The sequence below is a fragment of the Suncus etruscus genome, chromosome 2 (assembly GCF_024139225.1).
Source record: "Suncus etruscus isolate mSunEtr1 chromosome 2, mSunEtr1.pri.cur, whole genome shotgun sequence".
NCBI lineage: Eukaryota > Metazoa > Chordata > Mammalia > Eulipotyphla > Soricidae > Suncus > Suncus etruscus.
The window spans coordinates 32,126,802-32,154,568 of NC_064849.1; the positions used below are offsets into that span (position 1 = coordinate 32,126,802).

The 27,767-nt window shown below is 49.6% G+C and overlaps 2 protein-coding genes across 5 annotated transcripts; one reads left to right on the forward strand and one right to left on the reverse strand.

Moving 5' to 3' along the window:
* The first annotated feature begins 803 nt into the window (after positions 1 to 803).
* On the forward strand, positions 804 to 9,962 carry ABCB6 (ATP binding cassette subfamily B member 6 (Langereis blood group)). Its single transcript, XM_049768021.1, has 19 exons — positions 804 to 1,639; positions 1,943 to 2,080; positions 2,664 to 2,850; positions 3,122 to 3,223; positions 3,327 to 3,510; positions 5,426 to 5,547; positions 5,941 to 6,050; positions 6,215 to 6,280; positions 6,586 to 6,711; positions 6,801 to 6,877; positions 6,982 to 7,045; positions 7,134 to 7,219; positions 8,139 to 8,196; positions 8,285 to 8,389; positions 8,529 to 8,703; positions 8,812 to 8,924; positions 9,381 to 9,475; positions 9,563 to 9,631; positions 9,716 to 9,962. Exons 1-19 carry the CDS (start codon positions 1,088 to 1,090, stop codon positions 9,825 to 9,827), a joined length of 2,541 nt encoding a protein of 846 aa, XP_049623978.1. The 5' UTR covers positions 804 to 1,087; the 3' UTR covers positions 9,828 to 9,962.
* Positions 9,963 to 10,107: 145 nt separating this feature from the next.
* ZFAND2B (zinc finger AN1-type containing 2B) lies at positions 10,108 to 13,471 on the reverse strand. Of its 4 annotated transcripts, none has more exons than XM_049768057.1 (10): positions 13,446 to 13,471; positions 13,220 to 13,295; positions 12,848 to 12,942; positions 12,019 to 12,150; positions 11,760 to 11,896; positions 11,451 to 11,546; positions 11,313 to 11,373; positions 11,169 to 11,236; positions 10,622 to 10,694; positions 10,108 to 10,494 (listed from the first exon to the last, which is right to left on the reverse strand). In XM_049768057.1, the coding sequence occupies exons 2-10, from the start codon at positions 13,272 to 13,274 to the stop codon at positions 10,450 to 10,452; spliced, it is 762 nt and encodes a 253-aa protein (XP_049624014.1). In that variant the 5' UTR covers positions 13,275 to 13,295; positions 13,446 to 13,471; the 3' UTR covers positions 10,108 to 10,449. The 4 variants fall into 4 exon arrangements, with proteins under 4 accessions (XP_049624014.1, XP_049624011.1, XP_049624013.1 ...); XM_049768054.1 differs by having other exon boundaries at positions 11,760 to 11,911; XM_049768056.1 differs by having other exon boundaries at positions 11,760 to 11,911; positions 13,232 to 13,292; positions 13,446 to 13,453.
* Positions 13,472 to 27,767: the final 14,296 nt, after the last annotated feature.

Consider the following 27,767-nt stretch of genomic DNA (forward strand, 5'->3'; position numbering starts at 1 on the left):
GGCTTGTGTGGGGGGGACCCTATGGGACACCGGGGAAATCGAACCACAGTCCACAAGGCAGAGAGACGCCTTACAGCTTAGCGCAGTGCTTCTCAAATTTTGTCTTGCCCCCCCCCAGGAAGAAAAAAACATTTTTGTGCCCCTCTCGCACGACTGTAAATAGTAACTATTAAAAAAAAACTTCAATCTGAAAAACAAAAATATATAAAATAATTTGAGCTTTTTTTTTTTGGGTCACACCCGGCAGTGCTCAGGGTTACTCCTGGCTGTCTGCTCAGAAATAGCTCCTGGCAGGCACGGGGGACCCTATGGGACACCGGGATTCGAACCAACCACCTTTGGTCCTGGATTGGCTGCTTGCAAGGCAAACAGCACTGTGCCGTCTCTCCGGGCCCTGAGCTGGTTTTTTAATCAGAGGTGGATGAATAGCTACAATGAGCACGTTTTGCAATGCATAGCTTTTCGAAGCGGGGTTGGAAGTAGGACACAGCAACTGAGCTCCAGACACTTACAGAGACATAAACACGGGGCTTAGCTTGTTAGGACAATGTTTGCCGCGGTCAAGGCAAACTCCCTTTACGGAGTCTCACGCACCACCCCCGTGGGCGCGCCCCACTATTTGAGAAGCACTGGCTTAACGCCACCACCCCTCCGGGCCCCTGGGCCCCACTACTTGGCCTTCCCCGTGTGCGCCGCTGCCCCGCCCCTCAGAGACATTTAGCCAATGGGGATCCTGGATATAGCAGGGGGCGTGTCTGTGGGCGTGGCTACCGCCGCGGCCCGCAGCTCCCCTCCGGCCGGGACGCCAAACATTCCTGCGCGCCTGCCCGCCTTTGGCAGGGGGGTCCCGGGCGGAGACTAGGACGTGGCTTGCGTGCGTGCGTGAGTGAGTGAGTGCGCGTGCGCGTAGGCATTGGACGAGGTGGCCGGGTCCACGTGCGGCGCTGCCCGGGACCCTGTGGACCCCTGCTGCTTGCATGACCCAGGCGGCTGCATGACCCCCGACACCCTGGCGCCGGCGCCCAGCCCGGAGCGGCCCGATCGGGCTCCCTAAGTCCCGCTGCGTCCGCTGCAGCCGCGCATTGCCATGGTGACTGTGGGCAACTACTGCGAGGCCGAAGGGCCCTTAGCCCCGGCCTGGGCCCAAGGCGGCCTGACCCCTTGCTTCTTCTTCACCCTCGTGCCCTCGGCTCTGCTCGCCCTGGCAGCCCTGGCCTTGGTGCTGGCCCTGCCCTGCAAGCGTGGCCGAGAACGCCTGGGAGGCACGGACGCGCTGACTTGGGGAGCTGGCCCGCGCTTCGCTCCCTACGTGCTGCAGTTGCTGCTGGCCACGCTGCAGACAGTGCTGCCCCTTGCCATCTTGGCTGGGCGCTTGGGCACCGCCCGGGGAGCCCCGCTGCCGGGCTACGTCCTGCAGGCCTCCGTGCTGGAGACGCTGGCCAGCTCCTGCGGCCTAGGGCTGCTCGTGGTGGACCGGAGACAGGCGCGACAGAAGCTCGCCATGGGCGTCTGGATCAAGTTCAGGCACAACCCCGGTTTGCTGCTTCTCTGGACGGTGGCGTTTGCAGCCGAGAACTTGGCTTTGGTGTCTTGGAACAGTCCTCAGTGGTGGTGGGCAAGGAGGGACCTGGGCCAGCAGGTGAGGGCTCGGGAGGGTGGATGGGGGTGGGTGGCAGATGGTAAGCAAGGTAGAGGGAGATACCACACTCTGAAGGGCCTCTTAAGAACAGGAAAGGGGGAGGAGGGCTGGCGCCAGTGGGAAGCAGATAGCCAGCTGCTAAGGAGTGTCCGTGCTGAGTCATGTTGGATTTGTGGGTTTTTTTTTTTTAAGCCTGTTACATGCTGGGCCCCTGAGGAGAACCAGGAGGTGTGTCCACACCTGTCGCTGCCCCTGGGTGTGGGCCCCTCCCGACTACCCGGCCACCTGCTTGCTTGCTTCTAGGTTCGGTTTAGCCTATGGGTGCTGCGGTATGTTGTCTCTGGAGGACTATTCGTCCTGGGGCTCTGGGCCCCTGGGCTTCGCCCCCAGTCCTACACTTTGCGAGTCAATGAAGAGGATCAGGATGCAGAGAGGATCCAGGTACATACCAGCTCCTTTGCTGCAGGCTCTGCTTGGATCCCACACCCCCTTTCACTCTTGCCCACCATCTTCAATTTTTCTGCATCTCCCCCCCACCCCCATCCATTTGGGGACACGTTCGGAAAGCCTTTCTAGCAGCTCAGGGAGCTCTTATGAGGCTACCTGTGCCTTTTCCCTTTGGCACCCAGGTTCCCAAACCAGTTCTGCCTACTGCTCCCTTTGCAGAAACAAAATTACTCATCTCCCCCCAACTGATTGATCTATTTTTTGGAGAGCACACCTGGCAGTGCTCCTGGCTCTGCACTCAGGAATCATTCCCGGTAATGCTTAGGGGATCATACGGGATTCCGTGAGCAAAGACAGACATCCTACCTGTTTGTTATACTGTTTCTCCAGCCCCAGGTGGATCATTTATTGAGCTAACTGCACCTAATGCTACCCGCATCCCCACCCATCTCCCAGTTTCAGAGTCCCCTGGGGTCAGAGATGGTCCACTTTAGGAAACCTCAAGATGGGGTCCTGGAGGGCCCCTTTTCTCTCGTATGCCTGTGTTCCCCAACCCCCATGTATTTCCCCACTCTAGGTTCCCTCCACAGACAGGGCAGGTCCTTCCACCTGGCGTGACCTGGGCAAGAAGCTCAGCCTGCTGAGCGGTTACCTGTGGCCCCGGGGAAGCCCAGCTCTGCAGCTTGTTGTGGTCATCTGCCTGGGGCTCATGGGGCTGGACCGGGGACTCAACGTGTTGGTGCCCATCTTCTACAGGGACATAGGTGAGGCCTGAGGCCAGCTCAGTGCTCGGGCTCCTTAGCACACTGGAGGTTGGGGACAGTAGATAGAAGCTGTTGCCCCTGCCTGGAGCACTGTCTCCTCCAGGGTTCTGGCTCCTTTATTTATATTTGGGGGCTATCTTCTGGCTCTGTATTCAGAGATCACCCCTGGTAGTGCTCGGGAGACTATATCCGGTGTCAGAGATCATACCACAGATAGGCTGTATGCAAGGCAAGTGCATTCTCTGGCCCCTTCAACTTCTTTTCTCCACAGTGAACCAGCTCACCGAGAAAGCCCCATGGCATACCCTGGCCTGGACCGTCAGTACATATGTCTTCCTCAAGTTCCTACAAGGCGGTGGCACGGGCAGTACAGGTTTGAGGGGCACTGCACTCCACCCAACCCCTTGGCTCTTGGGCCCTTGCTCATACATCTGAGGCTGGACTGGCTGATGTACACCCCCTTCATCTCCTTTTAGGCTTTGTGAGCAACCTGCGGACGTTCCTGTGGATTCGGGTGCAACAGTACACATCGCGCCGGGTGGAGCTGCGCCTCTTCTCACACCTACACGAGCTCTCGCTGCGCTGGCACCTAGGGCGCCGCACCGGAGAGGTGCTGCGCATTGTGGACCGAGGCACATCCAGTGTCACGGGACTGCTCAGGTACCCCCCTAACCCCAGGGGAGAAAAAAGGGGGCATTGTCAGGAGACTCTGCTGAGAGGCTGCCTTTCCCTCTGCCTGTCTTCTTTTTTGTAGTTTTGGGACTATACCTAACAATGCTCTTTTCTGAATTTCTCCAGGCATTCATTGCTCAGGGACTCCGTTGAGAATGAACTCTGACTCTTGTAGGCAAAGCAGCACTGAGATAACTCCATGGCCTTTGCTGTTTGTTTTGTTTTGTTTTGTTTTGTTTTTTAAGTTTTGGGAGTTTTGTTTTAGTTTTTTGCTTCAGTTTTTGGGCTACACCTACTTCTGCTCAGGACTTACTCTTAGCTCTGCTTTCAGGGATCACTTGTAGTGGTGCTCAGGGAACCATTTAGGGTGCTGGGGAATTGAACTTGACTTGGCCACATGCAATGCAGACATTTTATTTTAGTCTCTGTACTATTGCTCAGGAATTATTCCTGGTGGTCTCAGGGAACCATACGGATTACTGAGGATCAAACCCTAACCCTAGACAACCACAGGCAAGGCAAGCACCACTCAATGTACTATTGCTCTTATCCACCTTTTTTTTTTCTTTTGGATTTTTGGGCCACACCCAGAGTTCTCAGGAGTTACTCTTGGCTCTGCACTCAGGAATTAACTGGGATGCTAGGATTTCACTCTGGTTGGTTGCCTGCAAGGCAGATATCCTACCTGCTGTACTATCTCTCTAGCCCCTCAACTTTTTTCATTTTTCCTTTAATTTTGTACTGCACTATCAGTGCTTATATACTTTCCAATATACTCGTATATTGGGAAGGGTATCACTCCTAGTGGTTCTTTCATTTATTATTGCAAAGCACATGCTTCAGCTCTCTCTTTTTTTTGGTTTTTGGGCCACACCCGGTAACACTCAGGGGTTACTCCTGGCTATGCACTCAGAAGTTGCTCCTGGCCTGGGGGACCATATGGGAAGCCGGGGGATCGAACCGCAGTCCGTCCAAGGCTAGCGCAGGCAAGGCAGGCACCTTACCTCTAGCGCCACCGCCTGGCCCCGGCTTCAGCTCTCTTGAACAATTTTTTTTGTTTGTTTGTTTTTTGGCCATATGTGGAGGTGCTGTGTGCTCACCCCTTGTTTTTATTCAATGCTTACTTCTGATAGGGCTCTGAAAACTATATGGTGTCCCACGGATGAAACTTGAGTTAGCTGTATGCAAGACAAGTGCCCTGTCTACTGTACTATGGCTCTAGCACCATCTATCTTTGTGTGTGTGTGTGTTTGTTTTGCTTTTTCATCCGTAAAACAGGCAGCACTTGCTCTCAGAACAGCTCAGATGAGATAGACTGAGAACAGATCTTTTCTGAATTTCTAAATTTCACTTCTCCAGAGTCCCACTCTCCTGAGTAGACTGACTTCTGCCTTTTCACCTATTTTCACCTACATGGGCCAACTTCACATTCATGTGGATGGTCAAGCTTTTCCCAAACCAAAGGGGCCATGACATAGATGTTGTCCCTTTCCTAAAGTTACAGTTAGCCTACAAGCACAAAGCCTCTTTCGTTTGTTGGAAATGAGTCTGTGCCGGGAGGCATGCTGTGACTCTCAGGCCTTCTCTCAATTCCTCAGGGTGGCTGAGCTTATTTCTAGACCTTTGCTAAGGAAAACAAAACACTATGCTAAGGGGTCTGGAGAAACAGCTGTACAGTACAGCTTGGTTGAGCACTTGCTTTGCACAAGGCTTACTCAAGTTCGATTCCTGACACAACAGAGGGTCTCCTGAGTCCCACCAGGAATTCTGTAATCCCTGAGAACCACCAGATGTGACCCCTAGAAGAAAAAAATGAATTCATCTCTTTACTGGAACTGCAAGAGGCAGAACTCCCAGCTAGGTGCCTTTTGAACTTTCTCCATTCCTTGCCCTTTTCTCCTAGCTACCTGGTGTTCAATGTTCTCCCCACGCTAGCCGACATTATCATTGGCATCATCTACTTCAGCATGTTCTTCAATGCCTGGTTTGGCCTCATCGTGTTCCTCTGCATGAGCCTTTACCTTGGTGAGTGCCACTGGGAGGGGAACGTTCCTTTCCAGGGCTCTAGAGAGTGCCAGCAGTGAGCCTTGCCCCCACTAAAGGAACCCAGTAGATAGGAAGAGGCTCCTAATACTGCCAGCTTGAGGGAGGGGTTGTCCCTCTTGTGCCAGCTCAGCCTGGAAATGCAGGCTCAGCCCAGTCGTATCACGAAATGTGGCTTCTCTCTGCCCCAAGACTTCATGCAATCTCCATAGATGTCTTGGGCACAGCCCCTTCTCATGCCTTCTTGGGCTCCCAGGTTCTCCGAGTATAATGAGAGGAGTGGGATTCCCTGGAGATGTGGCCAGTCTCAGACAGACATGGGTGGTCTGTGCTGTGGAGAGTGATGTTTGGAACATCACTCCCCTCACTCGGCAGTGCTGACCATCGTGGTCACGGAGTGGAGAACCAAGTTCCGGCGTGCAATGAACACGCAGGAGAATGTCACACGAGCCCGAGCCGTGGACTCTCTGCTAAACTTCGAGACGGTAATGGGGGTAATGGATGGGCAGCACTGGGGTCTGGCTCCAGCTGAGCTGAGGTGGGGATGTGAGGGGTAAGAGCCAAGCGATGGGGACCTAGAGGAAAGGATGGAGTTGAGGGGGGAACCAGTGCCACAGTCATGTGGCACATAAGGGTGTGGCTCTGACAGGTGAAGTACTACAATGCAGAGGGCTATGAAGTAGATCGCTACCGAGAGGCCATCATCAAATACCAGGTAAGGATGCTTGAGTATGGGGACAGGTGTGTGGGTACATTCTAGCCATCAATGTAGTGTGTGTGTATGTGTGCGTGTGTGCCATCAATGCAGTCCATTGTGCAGGTTTTAACCCCATATTGGTCAGTCTGTGCACGTTGGGATTGGCCATCAGTGCAGTGTGTACCTGTGCGCATGTGCCATCAATGCTGTGTGTGTGTGTGTGTATCATCAGTGCAGTCCCAATGCATTGTGCAGGTTTCAACATCATATTGGTCAGTCTGTGCACATGTTGTGACCTTTCCTCTCCTGTCTCATGGTCCTAGGATCTGGAGTGGAAGTCTAGCGCATCCCTGGTTTTGCTAAATCAGACCCAGAACCTGGTGATTGGTCTGGGGCTCCTGGCTGGCTCCCTACTCTGTGCCTACTTTGTCAGTGAGCAGAAGCTGCAGGTGAGGGCCTAGTCTCCGGGTGGGTGGCAACTGGGGAGACAGGAAGTCGAGGCCAGCAGTGACAGGTGCCTCTTTCCCTGTCCACACAGGTTGGGGACTTTGTGCTCTTTGGCACCTACATCATCCAGCTCTATATGCCCCTCAACTGGTTTGGCACCTACTACAGGTAACCCATCCCTTGCGCTCACTTGTGCAGGGTTGGGGTCAGGGGGCTTATTCCTGCCTCGCTCCTCTGGGGTAGTCCTACCCCCAACCGTGCTGTCCTTGCAGGATGATCCAGACCAACTTCATTGACATGGAGAATATGTTCGACCTGCTCAAGGAGGAGACAGAAGTGAGTAGGGTGCGATGGGTGGGATCTGTGAGATGTAGGAACCTTCCCTGTGGGTCTGGGATCTGAAGTGTGTTTCCCCCACCCCCAGGTGAAGGACCTTCCTGGGGCAGGCCCGCTGCACTTCCAGAGTGGCCGGATTGAGTTTGAGAATGTGCATTTTAGCTATAAGGATGGGTGAGTTCTTTTCAGACCCCACCAGCCTTTGCCTACTGCCTTTTATGAAGCCCCTTGCACCTACTGCTTCCCTCACTCCCCCACCCCTCCACCGGAGAAGATAGCCACAGCCTAGAGGTGCAGGGGACCCCAGATTGGTGGTGTCCTACTGCTGTGCTTTCAGTACAGTCCCTTAGATATCAAACCTTAATCTGATGCGTTGAGTGCAAAATTTTCTCCAATTCAGTTGTCTTCTAATTTTAGTCCATATTTCTTTTGCCATACAAAAACTTTTTAGTTTGATGTAGGCCCATCTATTTAGGTTTGATGCTATAGCTCTTGCCATTGGCATCCTATCACCGAAGATATCTTTGAGGTCTAAGTCTGGAGGGGTATGCCTGTTTTCCTCAAGGAACTTTATGGATTCAGGTCTAATCACAAGGTCTTTCATCCACTTTAAATTGACTTTTGTGTAAGGTGTGAGATATGGATCAATCTTTAATTTCTTTTTTTTTCTTTATAATCTTTCTTACTATGGTTATCCAATTTTTCCAACACCATTTATTGAAGAGACTGTCTATTCCATTTCAAATTCTTGGCACCTTTGTCAAATATTAATTAACCATATACTTGGGTGTTAGTCACTGGATATTCTATTTTGACCCATTGGTCTGAAAGTCTGTCTTAGTTTCAATACCATGCTTTTTTGATCACTATAACTTTGTAATAGAGCTTCAAATTAGGTAATGAGAGGCCTCTTGTTTCTTGTTTCAGTTTCTTGTTCTTCAATATGGATTCAGCTATCCTATGTCTTTTATGGTTCCACACAAACTTTATCATTGATTGTTCTAAGTCCTTGAAGAATGTTTTCTGAATTTGAGTAGGGATTGCATTGAATCTGTATAGTAGTTTAGGTAAGATGACCTGTCTTTTCTGGCAGGCGGGAGACGCTCCGGGACGTGTCCTTCACTGTGATGCCAGGACAGACGCTGGCCCTGGTGAGCTGTGCCACCATCCCAGGGCAGGGCATCAATGGGGAGGGATGGAGCAGAAGGATCAAGGTCCTGCCTGTGTGTCCCATACCAGGTGGGCCCCTCAGGAGCTGGGAAGAGCACAGTCCTTCGTCTGCTCTTTCGCTTCTATGACATAAGTGCTGGCTGCATCCGGGTTGATGGGCAGGACATTTCACAGGTGAGCAGGGAACATGCTTAGAGCTGGGGTGGGCGACTTGCACCTTCCACCACCTTGAAACTGCGCCTGCCCAGGATTGGAGGCACGAGGCAGCCCTGTGCTCTCTCTAGGGCCTCTACATGTTCTTTTCGCCCTGCAGGTGACGCAGATGTCTCTCAGATCTCATATCGGCGTCGTGCCTCAGGACACTGTCCTCTTCAATGACACCATCGCTGACAATATCCGCTATGGCCGTGTCAGCGCTGGGGACGCCGAGGTAGAGGCAGCTGCTCGGGCCGCAGGCATCCACGACGCCATCCTAGCTTTCCCTGATGGTGAGCTCTACCGCCACCACCACCAAGCCCCATCCCTCCACCCTCATCAGTTACTGACTCCCCCACCTACCCCCAGGTGTCATTGTATGGCGCTGTCACACTTTGCAGGATATAAGACACAGGTGGGTGAGCGGGGACTGAAGCTGAGTGGGGGAGAGAAGCAGCGTGTGGCCATTGCACGCACCATCCTCAAGGCCCCGGACATCATCCTGCTGGACGAGGTAAGGCCAACAGCCCCCCCCCCCCCACCATCCTGCCTGGTACCCTTCCCCCCTGGGAAAGTCACAGAGCCCCATTTTTCACAGGTGCATGTGGCTATTCCCAAACACTTATTTGCAGAGGTGGGGGCCACTATCAAGCAGTGCCCAGGATGGTACACAGGTTGCCTCTCTCAGTGATCCTCAGCAAGCTAGGCCTAGTGCTGCAATACTGCTCGGGCCTGGCTGTACCCAGGGCCACAGGGACCTTGCTTGGCAGTACTTGTAGGAGCAACCAGTGTCAGGGATCAACGCGGGGTCTTGCATGTTTCATCAGGCCTATGCCCAAGTTATCTCTCCAGTCCCAGAAGGTTCCGATTTGGTTCCTGAGGCATCTGTGCCCCCCCCCCCCCAGCAGGCTTCCTCCCACCTTTGGTATTTAGGGTTGCAGCATTTATTTGACCCAGATCCTGCCTGCAGGCGACATCAGCGCTGGACACCTCTAACGAGAGGGCCATCCAAGCTTCTCTGGCCAAAGTCTGCGCCAATCGCACCACCATTGTGGTGGCACACAGGTGCGGGACAGAGTGGGTGAGGTGGTGTGGGGAGCAAAGGGAATCATCACTGGGCGAGACGGGAGTGACCTGTCTCGGATTTCTCAGGCTCTCCACTGTGATCCACGCGGACCAGATCCTGGTCATCAGAGACGGCTGCATCGTGGAGCGAGGCCGGTAGGGGATACAATGGGGCATCCAGGGCTGGGAAATGGAGGGGTAACACTCCAGGCCGCAGACTGACTTCCCTCTATGCCCCAGACACGAGGCCCTACTGTCACAAGGAGGCTTGTATGCGGAAATGTGGCAGCTGCAGCAGCAGGGGCAAGAAGATACCTCCGAAGACCCCCAGACCCAGACCCAGGAAACGTGACATAAGTGGAGCTGCTTCCCTTGGGGGAGGGGGCCAAGCTGGGAGGTGGGTGTACCTGTTACCTCAGCTGGTGGTGCTAATGAGACCATTCAGGAAACACTCAGATAAGTAAATAAAAGCTTGGACTGACGGTCACATGAGTGCATGTGAGCTGCCTCAGGCCTCCCTTGGGCTGGAACAGGTGCTATCCATGCAGGAGGGGTGTCCTGGTTCCTTGAGCGCTATAGGGATGTGGCTCCAAGCCCAAACCAGACAAAGAGAAACATGCCACCACAATGCCATATTGTCAAGCTCCTTTACTTATTCCAGGCCCCTCTCTGGGGGGTGGGAAGGACAGCCACCCAACCCCCATGTGAGGGGCATCCTGATGACAGTAACTGGCCAGCCCCCTCAGAGGACCCAACCATGCACAGCCACTCTCCCCACAGCTCTGTAGGCCCACAGGGCTGCTGTAATCTCCACTCCACCAGTATTTCCTCCTGATGCTCTCTAGAGGCCTCCCTGTGGCCACACTGTGCCTGTGCCTCATGCCAGCGTCTCCAGGCCTCTGCACCTCACATACCCTAAAGAAGTGAGGGCCACAGCTGTCCTCAGTTGAGCTTCCTTCCCCATGCCCAAGGCCCTAGCACAGGCTGCAATTGGATGGCTTCATGCTGCGATTCTGAGCCTGGAGCAAGGAGAGGGGAGAGAGGGATGGAAGGAGACAGGGTGAGACATCCAGTGGTCACCTTAAGAAACCCCAGCTTCTACTCCTTCAGACCTTCCCCACAAGGACCCAAGTTCCTCCCTCCTACCTGCTGCTGGTGGTACTCAGCCTCACTAGCTGACAGCGCCTGGGCTAAAGCCAAGTCTTCCTCCTCCTGAGAACTGGGAGGGAGAGAGAAAGGCAGTAAAGAGGGCACATGCCGGCCCTGGGCTGAACACTGGTGGGTGTTGCCTTACAAGTCCTCCAAGCCTGGGAGAGTGACACCCCCATTTATCAGCTTACTAAGGAGGACCTTAATGGTAAGAACTGGTCAAAGCTGAGTTCAAAAGCTTAAATTTGAATCCAGGTTTCTGTGATCCTGCATCCGATTGGAAGGTCCTACTTAGCACCCTCCAAACACATGCTCTAATCAGGGGTCTCAAACTCACGGCCCTCCGTATAACATTTTGTGGCCCTTCCCTAGAGGAATCTTTTTTGTTTTGTTTTTAGTTGTTTGGGTCACACCCCCCAATGTTCAAGGCTTACTACTGACTTTGCAATCAAGGATCACCCTGACTTTGCCTCCTGCGACCCCCAGGTAAATTGAGTTTGAGACCCCTGCTAGTGCACCTTAACTAACATAGCTGGGAAGGTACCTTGGGACCTGGGGTTTCGCCTCGGCCAGTGACAGCTCCAGGGCTCGCTGCAAAGCCTCATCCTCACTCTGCAAAAGAAAGAGGGCCAGTTGCCTTGGACCCTACCTTTGGAGTTCACCTTGAGCCAGCTTCTACCACACTCACCAAGCCGTTCTGCAGCGTGATCACTGGCGGAGAGGTCTGGGACAGAGACGGGGCTAGGGATCTGTGGCAGACATTCAGGAGACAGAGGTCAGAGAGATCATGGGCAAGGGGGAGACGACGAGAAGTGGGCAGGCCTACCTGCTGGGAGAGGTAGAGGCAGGACCGGTCCAACTCGGGCTGGGGACGGCGCTCGCTGAGGAAGGCTGGCCTTGAGCCCTGGAGATGGCGGCAAGGCTGGAGGGAAGAGACACAAGTCATGCCTCTGAGAGCTGGCAGCTTCACATGCTGCCCTCCATACCTTAGCCCAGAAAGCAGCTAGATATTTCCTCCTAACATCCAGAAAACATGTGCTTGACATGGAAACAAAATCTCTGAACCCAGAGAAGGAGGTTGAGTTCCTAAAAGACTTATGGGCCAAAGGCCAGCAGAGGACTTGCTTGCAATTACCCTGCCCTGCTGGTGGGTCGCCCCTCCCCAGAGCAGTCATGGTCCAGTGGGTGCCGGTGCTTGATGCAGAAGTTCCGGCCACAGCGATCACAGGTCAGCTTCATCATCTCCCGCTGTCGACAGCCAGCACGTTCGCACTTATTGGTGAAGATCTGAGAGTGGAGCCGGAAGGTAGGTCTCAGCTAAGATGTTGAGCCTCAGGTCTCCGCCCAACTAGACAAAGCTATGGTGGTAACCCAGCATCCAGTATCTCAATTACCTTACGTTTCTGCTGAGCCGGGTCAGAACGACAGTCACGATCAATATGTTCCCCCACTGCTCGGTCAGGGGGCTCCCCTCTGGCCACAGGAACAGGCACATTACAGAGTGGGCAAACGGGCACCTGGATATCCTAGAATTCAGGTGCACAGTCAGTCCTGCCCACTCAGAGCAACCAAGTCTGATCCTGTTTGATTACATTTTGGGGCCCAATGTGCTGTGATCAGAATACTCCTGGCAGGCTCAGGAGATCACATGGGATGCCAGGAATCAAACCCATATGCAAGGCATAACAATCCACCCACTGTACTATGGAGGATTTAGGGCTACACCCAGCAATATTCAGGGTGTATCCCTGGCTCTGCTCAGGGATCACTCATAACAGTGTTCAGAGAACCATATGAAGTTCTGGGGATCGAACCACAGTTGGATGCATTCAAAGCAAGTGCGCCACTTGCTTTACTATCTAGAGCCCCTGGTTGTTGGGTTATTTGAATGGGGGGGGGGAGGGGAATTGGGGCCACACCTGGCAGGGCTTACTCTTGACTTCGCTTGGGGATCAGTCCCAGTGGGGCTCAAGAGACCTTATGCAGGGACCGGTGAGCCTGGGTTGGCTACAGGCAAGGCAAGTACCTTAACCCCCGTACCATCTCTGCAGCCCAAACCTCTGATCATGAAAGAACTTCGATGTACCCCGCCCTCAACGAACAAATATTCTCAGCCTTGAACCCCAGTGGGACCATAAAGCCAAGGAAATGAGAAGTGGAAGGAAATGTGATCCTGTGTTCGCCCTACACATGCCTGGCACCCCCTGGGCCGCCTGGCTTCACCTTTTGGTAAGCAGAGCCACAATGATGCTGAGCATAGGCCACATGGTCTGCGCAGAAGATGCCCGAGCAGGCGTCGCACTTCAGGGGCAGGAAATCTGCAGAAGGAAATGGGGTCTGAGTGCAGGTTGGGCGTCGTACTCGCTCTCAGAAGTCATCAACTCGCCAGGCGGGGAAGGAAAACATCAACCCCTTTCGTCACTCTCCGCACCCCCACGCTCAGGCCACCTGCCTACCTGGGCACGCCCCCTGGGGCCACCGCCTCCCAACTTGGGGCCCCGCCCAGGCCCAGCACTAGCAGCCCCGCCGCAGTCCCGAGCCCCCCTGGCGCACCCCCTCCCACTAGGGCCCATCTGCGCATGCTCCGCCTCTCACCCAGACGCTGACAGCTGGGCTCCGAACAGTGAGCCCCGAGGTCCGGAAACTCCATGGCCAGGGCGCGCGGGGCCTGCTGGGAGGGAGTGAGTGAGAGAGTGTAGACCGTAGCTGTGCGGGGTGCCCCGAGGGCTCCACTCCGAATCCAGAGCCGCGACCCCCCACACTCCGCGGGGGTTCCCACCCCGCCCCGCCCCTTCTGCTCCCCCGCCCAAGCCGGGCTCACCACTGAGTCTCGACGCCTTCCGGCTCGCGGCTGCCGCTCCTCCCCCGTACGCGCGGGCGTGATGACGTCACTACGTAAGGTCGTCACAAGGGGCGGGATTATAGGAGGGAGGGCGTGGTCCAACCGCCAGGCCACACCTCCTCTAGGCATCTCTACCTGGCGGCTGAGCTCGGTGCAATTGGTACCCCTGACCAGGCATCCTAGATAAAGGCTGAGCTCCATCAAGGGCCTGGCGAGGAGAGTGCTCCGTGGAAGAAGGCTGGAGGAAGGGGACTCTCGGTTTGATCGGAGCCCGGTTTCTCATTCTGCATCCTCCCTCGAGCCTTTTTATTTTTTTTTTTATTTTTATTGTGGTCGAAGTGAATTACAGTTCTTTTCACAGTTATATTTGAGGCACATAGTGACAAGTGAGGGGCATTCTCACCACCAGTGTTGTCCTCTCTCCACCCCTGTTCCCAGTTTGAATCCCACATCCTTTACCCCCGTAATGCTAGTGCAGCTGTTCCCCCCTGTACAGCTTGTTGTAGATTGGGTATTGATTCTGTTGTTGTTGACTTTATATTTGGTGTTCATGTTTGATCAGTTTTTATTTCCACCAAATGAACATTCAACTGTCTGGCCTTGGTACCAACTGGGAGAAGAAGGAAAAAAGAAACCTCAAGCCTTTTTCTTTCACTTGGGCCTACTAGCTCTCCTCAAAGCCTGACAACTCCCTTAAACCTCTCAGATCCAGAGATCACTGGTTCGGTCCCCGAAAACCGCCAGTAGTGACCAGAGAGTGCATAGTTAGAAGTAAACCTTGAGTTTGGCTGGATGTGATACAAAAACAGAATCAAAAAAAAATTTTTTTTTTGGTTATTGGGTCACACCCGGCAGTGTTCAGGGATTACTCTACTTTCAGAAATCGCTCCTGGCAGGCTCGGGGGACCATATGAGATGCCAGGATTCAAACCACCATCCTTCTGCATCAAGGCAAACGCCTTACCTCCATATTATCTCTCCAGCCCCCAGAATCAGAATTTACCAAAAACGCAGAGCCTCAAAAACCATCAGTTTGGATGTATTTTTTTTCCAGACTTGACTCATCAAATTGAACTAAGTTTATGCACTGTTTGGTCTTCTAGAGTTCGATTCTAGCATCCACATCTCCTTCTTATAATCCTCTGCTCCCAAACTTCACATGTGCACATACTGCTCATCATGCACAGCGGTGGCTGTAACGCTGCTTTTGAGATTTCACCCTGAACCCAAGGTACTTTCACAGATGGTTTAAAGGCAAAACCCTGGACCTTGGGGCTTCTGATTTAGTGGGAAATCTTTATGCTACACAAAAGAACTGTTGACACAGATTTTGGAAACACTAATTGAGAATATTGAGTGTTTGGGGCCAGATCGATACTACAGTAAGGCTCTTGCAAGAAACCAAGCTGAGTTTTATCCCCAGCATCCCATAGGGTTCTCCAAGTACCACCAGGAGAAAGCCTGAGCATTTCTGGGTTTGACACCCCCATCTGCTCTCCCCCCACAATAAAATACAATACTGAGAGTTTGATGTTTTGAATGAACTAGAGTTGATATCTTACCTTGGAGAAGTCAGATTGTCCTGTGGTCCCACATAGGACTGCCTACCTTGTTTTGGCTCTCATGCATGGGCTGGGCTGCGGTCTTCCTGTAATTGGTTCGATGGGTAGGGCTTGCACCTCATATGATTTCCCTGAGCCTCACCACGAGAGATCTCTGAGTGCGGAACCTGAATTCATCAGGGGAAATCCCTGAGTGCAATGTAAGCCCTGAGCACAGTCGGGTATGGCCCCAAAAATAATGTGAGGAGAGTATGGCAACAAGAGGAAAATGAGGGCTGGAACAAATGCTTTTAATGTGGGAGCCCAATTTTCCATCTCCTTGTAGCACACACACACACACACACACACACACACACAATTTTCCATCTCCTTGTAGCAAAATACATGCACACAATTTTCTATCTCCTTGTAACACACACACACACACACACACACACCATGGTCCTCAGAGCCCTGAGCATTACACTCCTCCCCTCAGTTGTGCTAAGGAATGATACCACTCAGAATGGCCCCAAAACAAACAGAAAGGAGATACCTTGGGGGGAATATGGAGACATTCCCTTCCCGTCACTCCAACTGTCTTCTAACTCTTAGGCTGTGGAAATGAAAACCCTTTTCCTGGTGCCTCAAGCAGCAGTTTTAACTTCCTCTTGACTGTGTCTTGTTGCCTCGAGCTAGATGATCACAGCCTGACCAGTGTCCCTGTGACCAGGCATGTACAGGATTCATGGGCCAGGTCTGGACCTCCTATTGGGGAGAAGGAAGTCAACTCTGCCTGAAATGAAAATCACTCTGTTTTAGGGGCAAGAGTGATAGCACATCAGTAGGATGTTTGCCTTGCATGAGGCCAACCCTGGACGGACCCGGGTTTGATTCCCAGCATTCTATATGGTTTCCTGAGCCACCAGGAGCAATTTTTGAGCAAGGAGCCAGGAGTAACCCCTGAGCACCACAGGGTGTGGCCCAACCCCCCAAAAAAGAAAACAAAGAAAATCACTTTGTTTTGGACACTCTTTTCAGAAAACACAAGTTAATTCAATTTCTTCCTTTATTCAATTCTTGAGTGACCATCCACATGTGTGACTGTATGATTTGTGCAAATATTAGGATATATGGGGCCAGGTGTGTGGGGACATGTACATGGCAATCAGCCCCGTTGTGGGAACAAGTATGATTTAATCCCAGGTCTGTTTGTTTTGTTTAGGAGGCATATCTGATGGTGTTCAAGGATTAGTCCTGTCTCTGCACTCAAGAATCACACCTGGACATGCTCAGGAAACCATATGGGATGCCAGAAATCAAACCCAGATTGGCCACATGCAAGGTAAGCACCCATCACCACTGTATTATCTTTCTAGCCCCTTTGCCCCATATCCAATATATGTTGGTTAGATGAAGGTCAAAGGAGAATGGAATAGCGCAGGAAATGACAATGTTCCAGGCAGAACAAACAGAGACACAAAGATCTAGTGATAAGGGAAATCTAAGGTCTTTAGAGGAGCTTTAGAAAAGTTTGGGAATTTTTAGAGGGCATAGTACAACAGGTAAGACACTTGACTTGCATTTGATTGACCCAATTTCTATCCTAGCACCCTATATGGTTCCCTGAGCCTTACCAGGAGAGATTCCTGAGTGCAGAGCCAGAGTACATTCTGAGCACCACTGACTGTGGCCCAAGGTCAAAAACCAAAAATGAATAAGATGAAAAAATAATTACTTTTTTTAATAAAGTTTGGGACTCCTGGACCTGAGGATACAAGAAGCAACCTGACCAGGAATGAAGCAAGATAGTTAGAAGAGATCTCATCATGGCTTGTAGTAGAGGCCAATATGGAGAACTTAAAACAGAAACAGAATGAGAAACTATGGGCAGCTATACGCAGACATGTGACAGCTCAGAATTGCCTTTTAGGAATGTTACTCTGTCTTTAGAATGGAGAACATTAGAGAAACTAAAGACAGGAAGAGGGCCCAGAGAGATAGCACAGCGGCGTTTGCCTTGCAAGCAGCTGATCCAGGACCAAAGGTGGTTAGTTAGAATCCCGGTGTCCCATATGGTCCCCCATGCCTGCCAGGAGCTATTTCTGAGCAGACAGCCAGGAGTAACCCCTGAGCACAGCCGGGTGTGGCCCAAAAAACAAACAAATAATAATAATAATAATAATAATAATAATAATAATAATAATAATAATAATAAAGACAGGAAGAAGGGAAACCAGATATAGAACTCTGATCATCTAGGATGATAAGAGCCAGATATGGGTTGCAGATAGTGCTGAGAATCAAGAGCACAGAGAAAGGTTAGACAGGAAAGAGAACCTAGAGAGATAGTGCCATGGGCATGAATACATGGTCTGCATATTAGAGGCCCAGGTCCAATCACTGGCATGAAAAGAATTCTCTTTACTGAATAATCATAAAGCACTCAAGAAAAAAATTCTTAACAAAATTTCAACCTTACATGCATAAAAATTTTTTTCTTTGTTTTGTTTTTGGGCCATACCCAGTGGTGCTTAGTGGATGCTCCTGGCTGTGCTCAGGAATTATTCCTGGCAGGCTCAGAGGACCATATTGAATGACAAGAATTGAGTCCAGGTTGACGATGTGCAAGGCAAGAGTCCTGCCTCTGTACTATCTCCCCCCCCCCCCCCCGCCATTTTTAAAAATCTCAACCTTGGGCCCGGAGAGATAGCACAGCGGCGTTTGCCTTGCAAGCAGCCGATCCAGGACCAAAGGTGGTTGGTTCGAATCCCGGTGTCCCATATGGTCCCCGTGCCTGCCAGGAGCTATTTCTGAGCAGACAGCCAGGAGTAACCCCTGAGCACCGCCGGGTGTGGCCCCCCCCCCCCCACCAAAAAAAAATCTCAACCTTTTTTGCAAAAAAACACCTTGACATGCTTCTCTGTAAAAGTTCAACCAAACATTCAGCTTGTGTTTGGATCACCTTTGGTCATTTTCTTTTAGGAGAAGGGTGGAATTCTGCTGCTGCCTCCCTCAATCCTCTCTTAACTCCCAGGGTAGGCTCTGAGCTGCCATGTTTCTGCTTCTTCCCCAGAGGACTAGTCTGGGTTTGCACCTGAGCCATAATGTGTGCATTCCTCAAAGGAGACAAACTTTTGGGTGCAGTTCATCCTTCATTAAGAGGCGATGCTAGCCAAAGTAAGAGAGTAGGAGGCAGGGGCACCAGGAAGGAGGGCAAGCTAAACAAGAGAGCTGAGAATGAACTGTTGTTAGTCCCCAGCAGACCAAGCTCTGTTCCTCTGGCAAACCACACAAGATGCACCTCAGAATTATCTCTGTAGAAGCTCAAAGAACTGGAATGCATGGTTTGCATTTGTGAGGCCTGACTTCCATTATTGGCACCCATGGTAAGAGTGGGAAGGGAGGGAGGAAAGAAGGGAAAGAGAATTATCCCTCTAGCTGGAGTGAGAGTACAGCAGTTAGGGCATTTGCTTTACATGCTGTAGACCCACATTTGAACCCCAGCATCCCATATGGTCCCCCAAGTCCTACCAGAAGTAATTCCTGAGGGCAGAGCCAGGAGTAACTCTAAAGCATTGCTAGGTGTGGCCAAAAAACAAAGTGAGAGAATCTAATAGTCTCTCTGAAAAACAAGGGAGTGGACTAAAGAGGGTTGTCTATGGGGTTGATAACAACCCCTCCCCCAATGCACCTTACCAAGCCCCCCAGATCCTGTGCAGAGGCAGGTGGAATGTTCAGAGTTTTCAGAGAAAACTGAAGGCAGAAATACTGAGGCCAAGCATGCCAGCTTTATCAACTTTTAGGGAGCTGAAGTCAGCAGGGTAGCTAGCAGATGTGACATGGTACCAGGAGCTGCTGCTATATTTGGCCAATCTGATGCTTTCATGAGATTTTGAAAGGAAGGCCAAGAGAATATGAGTTCCTAATACTGCTGAGTTTGGAACAGAAAAGTGACAGATTGGCCAGCTGCCAAACTGGGCTGTGGGGTGGACAGAAGGCTGCGGGCAGAAATGATGCCCTCTGCAGGGCTCACACTGGGGCATGTGAACTCTGCAGAAAGATCAACCTCAGATGGAGCTTCCATAGATTATTCACTCTTGTTTCTTGACATTGCCATTTTGTTTTGTTTTATTTTGTTTTGGGGCCATACCTGACAATTCTCAGTGGTTACTCCTGGCAGTGCTCGGGGAACCATATGGGATGCCTGGGATTGATCCCAGGTTAACCATAAGCAAGGCAAGCACCCTACCTGCTGTACTATTTCTCCAGCTTCATGAGGCTTTGTTCAAACATCTGGTCATATCCTGTAATCAGGTTAATGATACATCTAGGGATCCTCTTCCCTGGGGTTCAGCTTTTGGCTGAACCCTTAAAAAGGACAATTGTTTCAGGCTTATCATTTGTACCTTCTCCTCCTCCTCCTTCATGAAGTCCAGCATCCAGATTCAAACTTAGGAAATTGAGTCAAGGGCCAGAGTGATAGCACAGCAGTAGGACATTTGCCTTGCACACAGCCAACCTGGGACAGACCTGGGTTCAATCCTCAGCATCCCTATGGTCCACCGAGACTGCCAGAAGAGATTTCTGAGGGCAGAGGCAGGAGGAACCTCTAAGTGCCACCACTCAATGTGGCCCCAAAACAAAACAAAACAAAAAAAAAACAAAAGGAAATTGAGCCAAAAAGATAGTACATGGAGAATGGAGAAGATGTTTGCTTTATAGGTAATCAAATTGGGTTTATGATCCCCTGAACCCTTTCAAGAGTAAAACCTGAGCGGAGACAGCTAGTGTGGCCCTCATACTAATAATAAACTAATAGATTAAGGAAATTGAAAAATTGTTAATATTTTGCTTTCTATTTTTAACTTAAAAGCACAGTTTTAGAATTGGGAATATGGATCAGCAGCACAACAGTTACCTTGCATGTATGAGGCTCTGGGTTTGATTCCTGGTAAACTGTAAAACACACACACACACACACACACACACACACACACACACACGTTACCTTCCCCCCAACTTCCTGGATATCTTACCTGAAGACAGAGGCTTAGCAAAAAAGGAGCAGGAAGAAGACGCAGAAGAGAGAGAGAAAGAGAGAGGAGGGAAAGAGAGAGAGAGACAGAGAGACAGAGAGAGAGAGACAGAGAGAGAGAGAGAAGAGACTGTTTAGTTTAGAAGCCACACATGGTGGCTAGGGTCTTAAAATAAAGCTGTATATCTCCTGAAATCTGACTGCTATGGATCATTCCTCACTGTTATCCTGAACTCTCAGATCTGCATGCCTAAAGGGGCTGGAGGTGCCAGGCTGACTCCCTGAACCACCAAGGACTTTATAATTAATATTTAATACAACACACACATGCGCACGCACACACACACACACACACACACACAAAGCGAGGGCTGTAGGATTGTAGAGAGACTAAGATAATTGCTTGGCATGCAGCCATCTCTGGTTTGAATCAGGTCCCCTGAGCACCAATTGGGGTCTTTAAGAGCACAGAGCTAGGAATAGTTCCTGAACACCATAGACAACCGGGTGTTGCCTCAAGATAAAACAAAACAAAACTGAACAAAAAAAAAATATCTGGACCAGAGAGATAGCTTAATGGACTGAGCACAGCAAGCTTTGCATGTGGGAATCCCAGGTTCAACCCCTAGCACTGCGTGGTCCACCAAGCACCATCAGAAGTGATCTCTGAGGGGCTAGAGTAGTGGCACAAGTTGTAAGGCACCTGCCTTACATGTGCTTGCCTAGGATGGACCACGATTTGATCCCTCGGCATCCCATACAGTCCCCCAAGCCAGGATCGATTTCTGAGCACATAGCCAGGAGTAACCCCTGAGTGTCACCCGGTGTGGCCAAAAAACAAACAAGCAAAAAGAAGTGATCTCTGAGCATGACTGAGCACAACTCCAGAGCTGAAAAAAAAAGCTCATGAATGTTGTTGGGTATAAAATAAAGAAAAACGGGCCCGGAGAGATAGCACAGCAGCGTTTACCTTGCAAGCAGCCAATCCAGGACCAAAGGTGGTTGGTTCGAATCCCGGTGTCCCATATGGTCCCCTGTGCCTGCCAGGAGCTGTTTCTGAGCAGACAGCCAGGAGTAACCCCTGAGCAACGCCGGGTGTGGCCCCAAAACAAAACAAAACAAAACAAAGTTTGGGGCCGGAGAGATAGCATGGAGGTAAGGCGTTTGCCTTTCATGCAGAAGGTCGGTGGTTCGAATCCCGGCATCCCATATGGTCCCCTGAGCCTGCCAGGAGTGATTTCTGAGCATAGAGCCAGGAGTAACCTCTGAGCACTGCCGGATGTGACCCAAAAACCAAAAATAAAATAAAATAAAATAAAGAAAAACAAATAGACTATTTTACGTGGCTTGTAAGCAGTATGTGTCACAAGCCACAATTGTTTTCCTCTGACCTTTCAAGGGTGGCAACTGTCTACCCTGCAAGCTGCCTGTGGAATACAACAGAACAGACGTGTATACTTCTTGTTAGCTACCTACAAGCCTGTCAACACTAAGCCCATATTTCTGTTGCCAATGATGTTCAAATATGGGATCCCAAACAGTGAGTGAGGAAGGCACTTGCCTTGCAAGTTCAATCTCTGGTACCCCATATGGTTTCATGAGACCCACCAGAAGAGCCCCTGAACACACTGGGCACAGCCATTGTGACTCCAAAACAAATGAGAAAAAAAAATCCTAATGTCCTTTGGTAGAAAAAACCTCCCCATCTAAAATGATCCTCAGCCTGCTGTTTGGAGCTCAGACATGAAGATAAACAAACACTGTTGTGATGCAAGTCTATATGTCATGGGACAGAGAGATAGTGCAGCTAGATATCTGGTTTGTCATTTATCTTGCAGGCAGCTTCAACTTTCCTTAGTCCCCAGCACATATGATGCACTGAGCACAACCAGGAGTGATCACTGAGCACAGAGCCAGGAGTAAACCCTAAACAGAGCTGGAGATGTAGTTTAATCTCCCGCCCCTAATAAATAAATAAATAAATAAATAAATAAATAAATAAATAAATAAATAGAATGTAAAGTCTATATACTGGGACCATGGAGATGGTTTGAAGAGCAGGAGCACATGCTTGGCACACAGAGACCCAGACTTTAATCCTCAGCACTACAGGGTTTCCCTGTATATGTGGCCTTGCTATGGTTGGGCTGGCCCTGGAAGTCCCTAGGATTACTGGGCCTGTGTAATAAATCTTCTGGCCTATAATGTTAGACTGAGGATTGTCAGGAGTGACCCATGTGCCCTCTGGGTATTACTGGGCTCTCTGTTCCCCCAAAAGAGTCTGCATACTGGAAAATCAGATGTGCCAAACTACTGTGTAACTTAACCCTTCCAACTTCTCTTGTTTCCACTAATAATAGATAGCAGGATGATTATGCTGCCATAACAGGGAACTCAAAATAGCAGTGGCATAGAGTAGAATGACAGTTAACAGCTTTCTTGAATAATAGCCTGGGGCTGGCCTGACAGCACCCATCAGAGACGTGGGCACTTGTATTTGGTTGGCTTTGTTCATCTGGTCCTCAAATGAATCTCTATATTTGTTTGTTTGTTTATTTATTTATTTAAGTTTTTGATCCAAACCCAGCAGGGCTCCTGGTTACTCATGGCTCTGCACTCAGGAATCAATCCTGGTAGGTTCGGGGGACTATATGGGATGTTGTGAAGTGAACCTGGTCAGCTGCTTGCAAGACAAACACCTTACCCACTGCACTATCTCTCCAACCCCATGAGTTTCTTTTTCATTTGGTTGGTTTTGGGTTTGTGGTTTTTTTGTGGGAAGAGCACCCCTGGTAGTGCTCAAGGCTTACTCTTGGTTCTGTGCTCAGGGGTTGCTCCTGGCAGGGCAGGGACCATGTATGTTGCTGGCGATTGAACCTGAGAAGGCCGTGCTCATGGAAAAAAGACTTATCTGATGTACTATCACTCAAGTCTCCCAAATGAATCTTTATTCCAAGCAGCAGAAATTGAGGAAAGGAAAAACAGAGCATAATCCTTCACTTAAGAACATGCCTTTCAATTTTCATGTATCATTTTTGTGTACTTTGTATTGACTAAGTCAGGTGATACCATCTTGATCCTGGGAAGATGGGAAATGAAGTCTAAGCAGCATGGCCCTATGTCCAAATAACATTTCAATTATTATCTCAACTAGTAAAGTTGGACAGATATTTGAGAGGCAGTTAGAGCCAAGGAATTCAAGCTTAACTTTTATCATAGTTAGACCATATTTTTTGCTAATTTTTTTTTTTGGTTTTTTGGGCCACACCCATTTGATGCTCAGGGGTTACTCCTGGCTATGCGCTCAGAAATTGCCCCTGGCTAGGGGGGACCATATGGGACGCTGGGGGATCGAACCGCGGTCCTTCCTTGGCTAGCGCTTGCAAGGCAGACACCATACCTCTAGCGCCACCTCGCCGGCCCCAAAATACTTTTTTTTTTTTTTGGTTTTTGGGTCACATGCAGCAGCACTCAGGGGTTACTCTTGGCTCTATGCTTAGGAATCACTCCTGGCAGGTTCGGTGGATCATATGGGAATCTGAGATTCGAACCACTGTCCTTCTGCATGCAAGACAAACACCCTACCTCCATGCTATCTCTCCAGCCCCTCCGCTAATTTCTTTTGTTTGTTTTTCAGGCCACGCCTATTTGATGCTCAGGGTTTACTCCTGGCTAAGCACTCAGAAATTGCCCCTGGCTCGGGGGACCATATGGGACACGGAGGGATCGAACCGCGGTCCTTCCTTGGCTAGCGCTTGCAAGGCAGACACCTTACTTCTAGTGCCACCTTGCCGGCCCCTTCCTTCGCTAATTTTTATTACTAAAATAGTACCATGTTTTGCCAGGTTGTTCATGATATAGTCATTCAGGCATCAAATGTTCAAACACCAATCCCACCACCAATGTGACCCAATTTCTCACCCACCACCATAGCCTTCCTCCATGCAAAAACAAACACATTTACTTTATAGTGTTTGTTACAACATGAAGGAAATGCAATTATCAAAACATAGATCAATAAAGGTCACCTTGAAATGATGGTTGTATCTCTCCATGGTGTTACAAAATTCAGTGCCTAAGGATTTACTGGGCTGTGGTTGGTGTTACTTGAGCCTTCTGTGTTACTATTCAGATTCACTGAGCATAGCAGATGTAACTTTCCCATCAGATTTTCTGTGATACCACTGTACTATAAAATATTGAAGTGTTATGCAGTCACCTGTGGTTGTCTAGTTCAGGATTTATAAAACTGGAACAAATTTGGTGGCTTGGGAGTTTAATAAGGTTAAGTTGTAGAGCTGGTCTGTTTCTGTCAGAATGGAGAGTGTGGCACTGGGCTGATGTAGTTCATGTTGAAAGGGAATCTTCCCTTCCCCCTTTCTGAGAATTCCACAGAGCCTGGACTGGCTCTGAATTACTGATAACCATTATTTTCTTTTGGAGCTTGGTGGAGGAGCTGGGCCATTTTCTGCCAGAAGTATGGTAGCTGTAGACAGAATCTGCTGGGTTTTCTGGTGGAGGGGTGGATGTGTTGGACCAGGGGTCCTCAAACTTTTTAAACAGGGGGCCAGTTCACTGTCCCTCAGACCATTGGAGGGTCTGACTATAGTAAAAGCAAAACTTATGAACGAATTCTTATGCACACTGCATATATCTTATTTTGCAATGAAGAAACAAAACAGATACAAATACAATATGTGGCCCGCGGGCCATAATTTGAGGACCACTGTTGGACTATCTTGAGCTCGATATAGCACAAGAGAAAAAGCATCTGTCCTACAAGCCAGATGGTCACAAGTTCAAATCCCTAATGTCTTACATGTACCATGTACAATCCTGACAGCTCTGCTGTCTGTGATCTCAAAGACTATAAGCGATTTCTGGTGACAAACATAACTTGTGAGCCATGGGGAACATATGTGAAAGTGTGAATGTGTCAAAAATGGTAGTGATCAGGTGGTAGAATATGTGAGCATCATAACCTGATGTGCAAACCCAAGAAAGCATAGCAGTTAAAGAAAAGATGTGGCTAGGACTCTGAGAAGAGGCAGAGGGGGTGGATCTCTGGTACAGAACCTGGTCATCAGGAAGATACTCAGATTCAGACCCTGGCTGTCAAGGGTTACTCTGATTCAAACTTTTTTCTGCTTTTTGTTTGTTTGTTTGTTTTTTCGGCCACACCCGTTTGATGCTCAGGGGTTACTCTTGGCTAAGCGATCAGAAATTGCCCCCGGCTTGGGGGGACTATATGGGATGCCGGGGGATCGAACCGTGGTTCTTCCTTTGCAAGGCAGACTCCGTATCTCTAGCGCCACCTTGCTGCCCCCCCCTTTTTTTCTTCAAACTTTTGGTTGTTAAGGGAGCCTTTTTCCAAGCTCACTTAACCCCTAGTTCCTTTTTCCTGAGGGCACCAACTTTTGTTTTATTTCTGAGTTAACTCTTTCTTTGCCTTCAACTAGGAGTGGAAGAGTACACTCTACTAGGGTTTGGACTTGTTTTAGTCTAGAGTTTTTGTTTGTTTGTTTTTTTATCATGGTCTTAGAAGGAGGAATCTTGGTTCTTATAGGACTAACCTGAGAGAGGCTGGAGAGAATGCATAGCTTTACACATAGCTGACCCAGATTCCATTCCCATCACTTCATATGATCCCTTAAACCCTGCTAGGAGTGATCCCTGAGTACAGAGCTTGGAGGAAACCCTAAGCACACAGTGTGGGGCCCAAAACACAAATTTAATGAAAGACTAGCTTGAGAGGTTGAGGAGAGAGATCAGTGGACCTTGCCAGTGCATTCATTGCTTGCTGAGCTGAGTTCTCACCCCCTACATTTCATGGTCCCTTCCCACTGGTTTGGGAACAACTGGTGCAAATTGCTAGGAGTAAACTCTGAGGCACTTCGCTGAAAGTAATCTCTGAGCACCTCAGGGTGTGGCCTAACAAGGAGAAAAAAGTGCTAGAGATTTCATGGAAAGGGCTGAGCTCATGTTTTGAATTCAGGAGAACTGGATTCAATCCTCTGTACCTCATGGGTTCCCCCAATACACACACTGGAGAGGCAGCCTCTGAGTACAAAGCCAGGAGTAGCCCTTGAAAGTCACTGGGTATTTCCCAAAATAAATTAAAGCAAGGAACAAAGCAAAAGCAAAAGATCAATTTGAGACTCAGATAACTGCTGATAACTCACTATGGACAAATGTAAGGTTTAGTTCTATAACATAAACCTCTAGACATTGATAAGCCATGTTTGGTAATTTTGATATACCTGTTGTACTTAGGGCTTACTCGGGGCTCTGTGCTCAGAGACAGCCCGGGTAAGGCTCAGGGGACCACATGGGGTGCCAGGGATCAGCTACATACTAGGTAAGTGCCCTGTCTGATATACTCTCTCCAGCCAAAATACGATGATATTCCTTTTTCGTTTGGTTGGTTTTGGTTTTGGTTTGGAGGTCACACCCTGTGACACTCAGGGGTTACTCCTGGCTATGTGTTTAGAAATTGCTCCTGGCTTGGCTTGGGTGGCCATATGGGATGCCAGAGGATGGAACCTTGGTCCGTGCTAGGTCAGTCACATGCAAGGCAAACGCTCTATGCTGTGCCACCACTCAGCCCCAAGATGACATTCTTAATTGGAGCTTTGAAGAAATAACCCCAAAGTTGTTATCCACCCTCCATAGAATGTTAATTAGTTTTGTATATAACTTTTTTTTACATGTATTGATAGACATTTCTTTTCTGAAAACACTCAGGAATCATTCCTCAAGATGCTAAGGGGACCATATGGGATGTCAGGAAGGAACCTGGCTCAATCCTAGAGAACCCAGTTTTTGGTATTCTTTTACCAATTACCTCATAAATAGTTTAAACTAGAAAAAAATTTTTTTTATCTATGCCAGCTTGGGCAGGAGTGATAGAACAGGGGTCAAGGCACTTGCCTCACATATGGCCAACCTGGATTCTATCTGCAGTATTCCAAATGGTTTCCTGAGCACTGCCAAGAGGTATCCCTGAGTGCAGAACCAGGAGTAACCCCTGAGCACCACTAGAAGTAACTCCTGTACCTCAACACAACAACAGCAATCTGTGCCAGCTATCTATTTGGATGAGAATTTTCTTCTGCTTTGAAACGTGACCTATGATGGTCAGATAAAGCCCAGGTGACCTTTCTATGATTTCAACTGAAGCCATACAGAGAGGATAAGGCAGGGTTGAATGTGGCTAAGAAGGAAAATGGAAAAGATCCAGAGTCCCTGAAATATGAGCCAAACTCAACAATACACCTGGCCTCTTGGGATGTAAGAGTAAATATCCGGTTTGGCAAGGTTTCCTGCATCTTGCAACCCAATGCTACTTGGTGATTCAGCTATCGTGGCAGTGTATCTAAAGGAAAAGGAGCATCTGATTCACTCAGTGAGAATTTGAGGCGTCTGTATTGACTGCATGGAATGGCAGCTTTGGTTATTGAGAACAGCTGAGCCCCAGTCAACCTTACAGACCTTGTAAAGAATGTTAGGATTTAAAGTTTGATTTAGAATGAACTGCAACCTAGCTTTCCTATGAACCTAAGTACAGCCATGTCAGGCTCAAGTTTTAAGGAACAAAGATTAGGCCAGTTTCAGAAGCCGGAAAGAGCACAGCAGTCAGCATTTGCCTTGTATGCAGTCAGACCCGGTTTCAATTCCTGGCATCTCATGTGGTCCCCTGAGCCTTCCAGGAATGATTTCTGA

Excerpts from the sequence above, each read along its gene's own strand:
- ABCB6 (XM_049768021.1), top strand. The coding sequence starts at position 1,088 with ATGGTGACTGTGGGCAACTACTGCGAGGCCGAAGGGCCCTTAGCCCCG. Across the intron at positions 6,712-6,800 it reads TCAGTGAGCAGAAGCTGCAG|GTTGGGGACTTTGTGCTCTT; the intron begins GTGAGGGCCTAG and ends CTGTCCACACAG. Across the intron at positions 8,390-8,528 it reads ATGGGCAGGACATTTCACAG|GTGACGCAGATGTCTCTCAG; the intron begins GTGAGCAGGGAA and ends TTCGCCCTGCAG.
- ZFAND2B (XM_049768054.1), bottom strand. The coding sequence starts at position 13,274 with ATGGAGTTTCCGGACCTCGGGGCTCACTGTTCGGAGCCCAGCTGTCAG. Across the intron at positions 11,237-11,312 it reads TCACGCTGCAGAACGGCTTG|AGTGAGGATGAGGCTTTGCA; the intron begins GTGAGTGTGGTA and ends TTTCTTTTGCAG. Across the intron at positions 10,695-11,168 it reads GCGAAACCCCAGGTCCCAAG|TTCTCAGGAGGAGGAAGACT; the intron begins GTACCTTCCCAG and ends TCTCCCTCCCAG.